Source organism: Pan paniscus, chromosome 3 (genome assembly GCF_029289425.2).
Source record: "Pan paniscus chromosome 3, NHGRI_mPanPan1-v2.0_pri, whole genome shotgun sequence".
Classification (NCBI taxonomy): domain Eukaryota; kingdom Metazoa; phylum Chordata; class Mammalia; order Primates; family Hominidae; genus Pan; species Pan paniscus.
Window position 1 is genome coordinate 59,753,075 of NC_073252.2, and position 9,739 is coordinate 59,762,813.

Below are 9,739 nucleotides of genomic sequence, written 5' to 3' on the forward strand. Positions count from 1 at the left end.
TTAGTTATTTACTTTTTAATTTTATGTTAATTTTCTTTGTTTCAGAATTTTAACTATTCATGGTGTCAAACCTATCAATCTTCTTATCACCTTTTCATATATGCTTACATTTCTCAGGTCCATTTGGATAGATATACAGGTACATTTCCTCCTAAATTTTTGTATGGCTTTAGTTTTTACATTAAAGTATTTAATCCATGTAGAATTTATTTTAAAGTATGGTCTTAAAAAGAATTTAAAAATTTGTTTATTATTCCAACATATTTTTTTCCCAAATACTGATTGTTCAAGTAAGATTAACTATTATATCCCGTGTTTTTGAAATCCACTTCACTGTATAACAAATTTTTGTTTCATAATTTGTTTCCGGGTTTTAACACACTATTGTGATTATTCTAGTCTATAGTTTATCTAATGGTGCAAATCCCTATACAACCCCCCTGTACATAATATCTTTCATTCATTTGGTGTTTTGGCATTGTTCTTATTTCTTTTTTTAGTGTAATACAATTATGAATCTCTATAGAATAATTTTACTTCTGGGGATTAGAGCTATATTATTCTTTAAACAAACAATGAATTTTCATTTCTCTTTATTTCTCCTTATTTGAGAAGTCTGTACTAGAATATCAATCACACCTACACACAGTAAATCAGTTGCTTGCCAAAAAGATTTATTGAAGAAAAATGAGCAAAGTGAAAACAGACCCATTTAAGTAGTCTGTGCCAGAAAAGAATGAAGATTTATGTCCTTGAATCGCTAACAAGAATCATAAGAAGAGTGTGATATTCAGTATTTAAGACCTGGAAAACATGGACAAAAATTCAGAAAACACATTTTAACAGAAAGAAAATTAAATTGATGTATATGTTTACAGAACATTTTTCTGACAAATATGCATATTTGTAAAATATCATTTTGCTTTAGTTTGTATCTAACATGTGCCAAGAACCCTATCATAAATCTTATGTATCTTACATGTGGGTGCTAAACAATTACTGAATTGTCTTAATTCTTATATGAGGATTAAAAAATTTTTAAATAGAAGAGAATCACTGGCGAAATACTAATGAAAAAATTGCTTAGAACAAGCATTTTGGGAGAACTTTTTAGGCTATGGTAATGTTTTTGAGAGGTTAATTTGCTTCTCTTCATATCCTTAATTCTCACTTAAGTATAATATTGACTGTTAACTAAATGATATGCATCATTAAATGTTGTAGAAATGATCCCCTACATTGCTCTGTCTTCATACTCCCTGAAGGCTAGGACGAAAAATTTTACATTAAGTAATTGTTAGAATATTGAAACTTTGTGATACTAGGGGGACCCTTACACTGCGGTTTTTTTTTCTAAGTTTCCGTAAATCTGTTACATGACCTGTAGTCCTAAGCATCTGCATTTATGAAGTCGAATACTTGCCTTAAATGCCCACATTCTTTCATTTCTAAAGGTTTTTGCTTGTTGGAAAAACTTCTTAGATGTTAAGGCTAGCTGGCTAGACTATTGCACAATTCTACACAGCATCCCTTTTGTTGCTTTCAAATCATGAACTCATCGGGTTCTTCTTTCAGTAGTTCAAAGATATCCGTTTCAGTTGTGGAGGTGTCTTCCTTATAGTCTGGGGTATCTAATACAGAGGTAGTTCCAGAAAATGGCTCAGTGATCTTAGGTACAGTCTCTGTATTATCAGTTTCAGACAAATCTTCTTCTGTAGATGATTCTTCCACTAGGTTTGTAGCTATTGATGCAGGGACAACGAAGTCATATCTGGATTCAACAGCAGTAAGCAAAACAGAATGGGTCTCTGCTTCATTTGCAGTATCTCTCTCTATCCAAATACTGGCTCCCTCGGTATTTTCTTCATCAGTTAGCAGAGTATCTTCCCGTTTATCTTTGTCTTTTTCAGCAGAGGTAGTGAGTTCAAACACAGTGATAAACTTCTCATCAGAGTCAGTTAATGTAGCCACAGCACTGGTGTCATCTTCTAAAACACTTAGGTCAATTTCGGTTATTTTCTCTTCTTCAAGGGCAGTTATGTCTGGAACAGTAGTGAAGCTTTCTTCAGGAGCAGGAGGGATTTCAGCCTCAGGAATAATGGAATCAGTGACCTGGACAGCCTCATCAGCAGGGACATTGGATTTGATGGAGGAATTATAATTGTTCATATCAGCTTCATCCTTTTTACGTGGAAAGGCAGGAGCGTCAGCAACACCAGCACTGCTGTCCTTTAGTGTGCCAGAGACTTCAGATGTTATTGAGATCTCTGCATCTCCTGTGTCAATGGTAGCTAAGAGGATATCTTCTTTTGCTATGTCAGTGGTGAAATCTATTAAAGAAACAGTAGTAACTGGTGATGAAATATTCCCAATTTTCACTGGCATGAAATGTTCGGTAATAGAGTCTCTTGTTATGGAGTTTGTAGTGCCAGTCAGAGAGGTAATTTCTTTCTGTAGGTGAGTTGTTGACTTAATAAAGTCGGTCCCCATATCATCTTCTGATTTGAGTTTTTCCTTTTTAGCTGTCAGTTTGTTGTCTGTAGTTGTTGAAAAATCGCTTTCTAGCATATATTCATTTACTGAAGTGACGTGGTCTCCTTCTGAAGTAATAGTTGTTTCTGATTTGGGAATAGCATTGTCAGCCCCAAAGAAAATGGTTGCTGCAGTTGGTGTTTTACTGCTTTCTGTTGGAGGATGAGAATAAATTTTGGGCAAACCATCTTCAGCCATGGGGCGAAGTGGCACTGTGCACTCTCACAGGTCTTGCTTCTGGACTCAGTGGTATCTCTAGGCAGGAGAGCAGTGTTCATCAGAGTGATTAAAGCTTGGGTCATCATGGTGATTGTTGCATCAACTATGGGAGCAATGTCACTGGGTCTCCTTGGAGGTTGTTTCTAGGCTGCGATTGGTTATCTAATTGCAGGAATATTGAATGAAAAGACTATAGAGTCCGCTCTGATTATGAAATCAAATTCACAGCCAAGCATTTCAATTGCAGGGAACTTAAGATTTACCATGTTTCTGTTTATAAGGAAAATGTCTCCTGATATAGAGCTAGGGTTACTTGAAACAGACATAGCAGAGACTGCCAGGCACCTTTTGGGTTTAGTATTAGTAAGGAAAACTTTGGAAGCCACAAGTTTATCAGCATCAGCTTAAAGTCATCTATCTTCCAAGCAAGTAACAGTATTTTTGAGGTGAAGCCATTTTCCCTTAAGATTCATAGTATTAAAGAAAATTGGTATCTAAAAAAATTAATGGTGTTTTTGTCAGTAAGTATAGCTACAGAAGGTAATTAGGTAGCAGGGAATTCAGTTAGTTCCCTTATTCATAACAGGAAGTCCCACTTTTCCAGTAGAGATAATAACTAATAGTTATTGGCCTGTTTGGGTCTTTAGTGTTCTCTTTTTCATTGTATTTCTTACTTCTTCTTGAATTTACTTGAGTAATAGTGAGAGTCTCAAGTTTTGTAGGTTAAAATTGTTTTAGGAATGTTTTTCTGCAGGCTGTTATTTTAACCCAGAAGACAGGGAGGGTTGTCAGTGGCAGGGAGCTGGTGTCATGTGTCAAAATTCACCCAGAAACAAGAATCAAGATGTGGATAACTGCATTATTTTTAAGAATTATATTCTCAATTTCAGAGGGAGTATTTTTAATAATAATGTTAATTGTATCAAACATCCTTGTGTTATCAACCTTAAGGTTTAGCTAATTAGATGAAAGCAGATTGCAGTTTAGTGTTAATGCTAGAATGAGTCTTTTTCCAGTGTTGTTAGAAGAAATTGAATTTTCATACTCAGACACAACTAAATCTGAGAAAGGGCGGCAACATCAGCCTGAATAGTGGGTTCCATCTCAAGGACAAATAGTTATTATTTATTAAATATGGACTCAACCTCAAAGTTTTCAGCTTTCTGTCTTAGACGATTAGCCTGGTTGCAGATATATCATAATTCTCTATAAAAATATGTTTCTGAACAGAAATACCATCAGTTCCTGGGCCAGTAAAGAATGCCACAGGGACAGTCATTCTCTCAGTAAGCTTACTTAGTGGGAGGATTTTCTTAACCTCTATTTTTGTCCCCTATCATTTAGTTTTTATAAAGCTTAATTCAGAATAAAGCATGCTGTAAACAGAAGATTTGGTACCTACTTTGGTGAAGTTTTTTTGTGTGTACAAAAAGGAAAAGAAAAGATGGTGAGGTTAGCTGTATATTTGCTGGAAGATATCTTGTAAGACTAGGTATTTGTTATGATGAAGAGAGTTGGAATAAGCTATAAAATATTTACTTTTATGAGCGCTTCATCTCCAATTAGATATGTCAGTTTAAATAATTACATCATCTTCATTGACATTAATTTGTCAAATAGTCTTTAATTTCAGGCATTAATTTTGTGATCACATTAACTCTGCTTCCACTAGTATAGCTGTGAGGTAGGATCACATTGATTGCAGCATAATTATTCCTTCTCTAAGGGGAATGCTATTCACATTATCTATGTTTTCTAAAACATTGCCCTTCAAAAGAACACTTCAGATTGACTATGTGTCATCCATCAAAGAGAAGAAAGCATATGGTGAAAATCCTGGTGGAACTGCAGGAATTTTAGCACTCTTGAGGATGAAACTGAAGTTATGTGCTCCAGGGAATACATAATAATATACTCATTTTTGACCAAACGATCATTCCCATTGAAGACATTATCTGACTAAAGGACAAAGAATCAGATTCTATAGATAAGTTTTATTTAATCTGAATAGTAATTTCTTCCATTGTTGGAGTATCTATTACACTAATTGAAACATTTTGTCTTTTCCAAGGAAAGTATTAAATTTATATCTATTGACATGTGTTCCAGAGTATATTCCTTACATTTAAGTGAAAACATGAAAACTGCTAATAAAGGAAGATTTCTTAAAAAAACCCCAGGAAGGTCATTTGGCTCATCTATGATTTTTCAGGGATACTTGACTAGGAAAAGAGTCCTTAGAAACAGGCTTTAAAAATGCCATTTTGTATAGAGTTTGTTTCCATCTGGATAACTAGATCATTTCCTGTTATTATATTTACATTTATAAGGTGATTGACTTAAAATTCACTAGCTGTGTTTTTCTCTGTAGAAGCTTTAGCTATTTCTCTTGTGTGATAGAAATTCGGATCATCATATTCATTAGGAATAAAAGTAGAAAACTTGGTGCTTGTTTTCTTAGGTTCTGAATTTCAAATGGCAGAGGCATCAATATCAAAAATTTTGTACCTGGTAATAAGAGTAGCAGATGTGTTAGGTTTGACATCTCCAATATTGTCTGAAGAGTCAGTGGAAGCAGCTTGGAGAACAATACAGACCAATGGAAGAGCATTCAGGACAATTTGACTTTTAATGTTTTGCCTTCCTGAGATAATACCTTCCTTAAAGTAAGCGAAATCTGTTGGCATAGGCTCTGATGCTGTTGAAATTAACATTGTTGGATGATGATGTAAGTTTTCACTTTTTGCAAGTCTGGGAGCTGCAGTGTCTTTAGTACGAGAATTAGCAGTTAAGATGAGAGTTTCAGGTACTCCAACAGACGTAGGTTTTAGAGACATAACACTCTCTGATGGAAGGCTAGAAAGGCCATGTTATTTCTGTCCTCAGTGGAGATAGCAGGAACATTTGGTTTAATGGACGACATCTTTCTCAAAGGAGAAAAAGTAAGAGCTGGGTTTTCATCAATATTGGAAATGTCATCACTAGAAAGCTAAGCTAAAGGAAAACCACTAAACCTTCAATCAGATGCCGCAGCTACACTTGTTTCATCTTCAGCAAAATCAGGTATACTGGATGTGATAGTGTCTGCCCTGCTGGGTGTAAATGTCTTATAAATGGCAGGTGATATGTTTTTCCTGAACAAGTTATAACTACTTTTGATAGCATGATTAGTAGTATCAGTTGTGAATTTTCTGTTGTCAACTGAAGGTTTCACGTATGAAAAAATGGAATACTCAATTATTTTATTTCCAAAGTCAGAGCTTTCAGAGGGAATTATGATGTCATCATCACCATTTATGGTGCCTTTTTTTGACAGATGTTTTGTCATAAAATCTAGAAGCCTCCTCACTTGCATTGGTTAGGAAGTGAGTTGTGGGTCTATGAGCTTTGGTTTTGACATTGGCATAGGGATCTTTGAAAAGAATGGCCTCGATGTCAAAGTTCTTGTTTTTCTATTTAGGAATTATAGCTTGGTACTTTTCTTTAGCTTCGAACTCTGATGATGTTGCTTTAGAGAGACTATCTGCGAACTCTGATGATGTTGCTTTAGAGAGACTATCTGAAGCAGCCACTGTGGTATATAGTGCTTGAGACCTATGCATCTTAGGGGCATATCTGAGTGTACTCATTTTTATAAAGGAATTATTTGCTTTATCCTCTAATTCCAAGACAGAGTTATCTGAGACATATTCAGAACCACTGTCATCAGACGTGGTAATTATATCATCCACATATGCTGGAGTGATTTTGCCTTCAGAAGAAATATCATCCATCCTTTCTGAAATGTCTCTTATAAAATTTTTTCATACTCAGCAGCTTGCTCACTGTCTATAAAATCTTTGTGCTTAAATATATTCTCTTTAAAAGTGCTTGCCATGGAGTTTTCAGAGGTAATGGTAATAGGCAAAATGATAACTTGGTTAGATGGAATAATTGTTTCCTCAGGTAGAAAGCTATAATCAATCTTCTTTGTGATATATTTTCCCATGATGGTAACAGGAGTGAGTTCATAATATATGGGAGCATCCATGGATGTTGTGAAATCAGAAGGAAGAGTTGGTCTCCATTGTAGGCCATGTGATCTTTCTGGAGTGTTTGTGCTGGACCTGCCTATGTTAGAGACTCTAATATGAAATGTAGAGCTTTGATCATTAGGTCTAGATGCTTCTGAAAGAGTTAATCTGGAATAAACTGAAGAGATTCCTTTTAAATTGGGAGGTGCTTGAGATTTGAAAGAAGTATCATCAAATTCCACAGTGAAAGAATCATCTTTTAGTTTGCTGGTGTCTTCTGAAAATGAGTTTCCTGCTTCAGACATATGGAATTCTTCATCAACATCATTGTCACTGTTGGAGAGAAGATTGAGCTTGGTTGCTGAAGGAGGGATTTTCCGTATAGCTGGAATGAGAACTGTTGTATTTGTAAAGTGACTTAATTTAAACATAGCAGCTGGATCTTCTTGATCAGAAAGATTAGCTATTTTTCTTATCTTGTAGACACTATTTTGAGACTCTTTTATCTGGGAAAAGGCTTTCTCTATTGCTCTTTGAGATTTGGAATATATTTCATCAGTCTCAGTTTCATAATTTCCAGGAGTATTTCCACTCACAGAGAAAGAAAAGTTAATTTCACTATCTGTGGGATTATTTGAAAATGTGGATTCAATTGGAGAAACTTGCCAAGCCAAGGGATAGGAATGAATGTTGGTTTGAGTTATTATAACCTGCTTCTCTGGGACATTGCCTCCATTAATGGCACTAACATATTCAGTGGCTCTTTCTAACTCTTCTGACCTAGTTATTGAAGATGCAGAAAAGGAGTTATCTCTCATTAGGCCAGGGGTTTCTGGATTTTCATTTAAGGAATCAGGAAGGAGCGTGTTGGTTCTCAGCAGAGATTGGAATCCTCTAGACTTAACATTATCTTCTCCAGGTAACATAAAATCACCACTCATATAACTGCCTTCAGTGGAAGGAACAGTGGAATCCACCACAGTGCTGGTTGGCTCATTCATAGATGTAAAAATAATTGAAGCTCTGTTGTTTGCCTCTTTAGTATCTTTACTGATGAAGGACAGATTGTCATCAGGAATGACATTGAACTCAATCAAAGGAATAATGCTGCTCTGTGAATGGAGTGCATCTGCCAAATTTGTTTTCAGTTTATTGGGATCAAATCTGGCCGATATGGTGCTACATTTGGGGCAACACTTTTATAAAAAGCAGATGAAATCTTTCCTATTGAACAGGTCCCTGTATTCTGTAGGAATGGTGATCATGACAGGATCAATGGAATCAGCTGTGAACATCTTGCTCTCTCCCATTGTTGACATTAGTTCTAGTTCTAAAACAAGAGGGTACTTCATTTTTTTGCTTTTAGGGAGAATGACGATGGTGTTGTCTCCAATTAGAGGATGATTTTTCAGATTTATTTCATCTAGAAATTCAGGCAAAAAAATTCCAGCTTGGATCAGTTAGAGAATAAATCATGAACCTTGGAGTCTTGGTGTTAAAATTGGCAGTAGAAACTTTGAGAACAGTAATATCATTGTTAGGATTTTCCTCTTTGAAAATCAAGATTTGGTGTTTTTTTCTGGTACTGATATCAATTGGAGTTCCTTGAGAAAAAGTTTCAGAGGCTGCAGCACCGGCATAGAATTCATGGGACTCAAGTGCATTGGAGTTATTAGTGACTATGATCTCTTCTATAAGGAGAACACTTCTTTTCTCCACTGGCGCAAAGACATCATTATCTTCATCATATTCAAGGGCACTGTCAACAGGCATAATAGTTATCATATTCTCATTATTTGGAATATTTCCATCTGCCAAAGGGGTGTCATTTGTCTCTTTTGAAATGTTTTCTATAAAAGGAACTACTTCAATTGATATATCTTTCTCTATAAATGTCTTGTCCTCATATCTACTATTATACCTTTTGTTGAAATAATGGTAGTAGGTGAAAGTTTGAATTTGTCAGATGAAGAATTCCTTTCTCCAGGTGTAATATTGTTATTAGTTGTTGTGGTGTCTTTTTTCATTTTGATAACCAGATTAAATTCACAGTTCTTAGAAGAACTCATTAATGTTGTGAAATTAGAAGGAAGAAGAGTTGATTTTCATGGTAGGCCATAAGTTCCAGTGGGAGTTTCTGTAATGGTCCCTTCTTTGGTAGTGACTTCAGGAGAAGAGCTTTGATCATTAGACCTAGATACTTCTGGAAAAGTTAATATGGAATCAATTGAAGAGAATCCTTTTAAATTGGGATGTATCAGATTTAGCAAAAGTAACATCAAATTTAACAGGGAAAGAATTATCTTTCAATGTACTTGCATCGTTTGGAAGAAAATTACCTGCTTCAGAAATATAAACTTTCTTTTTCACATTGTTGTCACTTGTGGAGAGGCTATTAAGCTCAGTAACTGAGGGAAGGGGTTTCTCCATAGCTAGACTGAGATCTGTTATATTTGTAATGTGTCTTATATCAAATTTAGCAGCTGGATCGTCTTGATCAGAGGGATTGGTTAATTTCCTTTCTTTATAGATCCTATGCTGAGAGATTCTTGTAGGAGAAAAGGCTTTTATTATTCTCTGAAGTTCAGAATATGTTTCATCTCTTTCAGTTTTAGGAATGTTGGTAGTTTCTCTGTTTACAGAAGATAGTGAATCAAATTCATTGTTTGTAGAATTGTCTGCAGTTGGAAATTTAGTTGAGGCCAAGGAGTGAGGCTTGAAGTCCATTTGGTTTGTAATGAAAATATCACTACCTTTAATAAAATTAGCATATTCAATCATTGTCTCAAGCATCTCTGACCATGCAATTGAATAATGAATCAAGGGGTTATTTGTTACTGTTACTGGGCCAGATATTTCAAGGTTTTCCGTTGATACTTTAGGAATTAGTATGGCTTTTCCAGGGATTTGTAGAGCTAGGAATCCTGTAGACCTAACATTGTGTTCTCCAGGTGGGCTAGAATTACCTTCTTCAT

The 9,739-nt window shown here is 35.3% G+C and overlaps 1 protein-coding gene across 1 annotated transcript; it reads right to left on the reverse strand.

The window, feature by feature from the left end:
* Positions 1 to 652: 652 nt before the first annotated feature.
* Positions 653 to 5,492, reverse strand: CABS1 (calcium binding protein, spermatid associated 1). The gene is made up of 2 exons (XM_003808994.6): positions 1,424 to 5,492; positions 653 to 804 (listed from the first exon to the last, which is right to left on the reverse strand). Exon 1 carries the CDS (start codon positions 2,728 to 2,730, stop codon positions 1,543 to 1,545), a length of 1,188 nt encoding a protein of 395 aa, XP_003809042.2. The 5' UTR covers positions 2,731 to 5,492; the 3' UTR covers positions 653 to 804; positions 1,424 to 1,542.
* Positions 5,493 to 9,739: the final 4,247 nt, after the last annotated feature.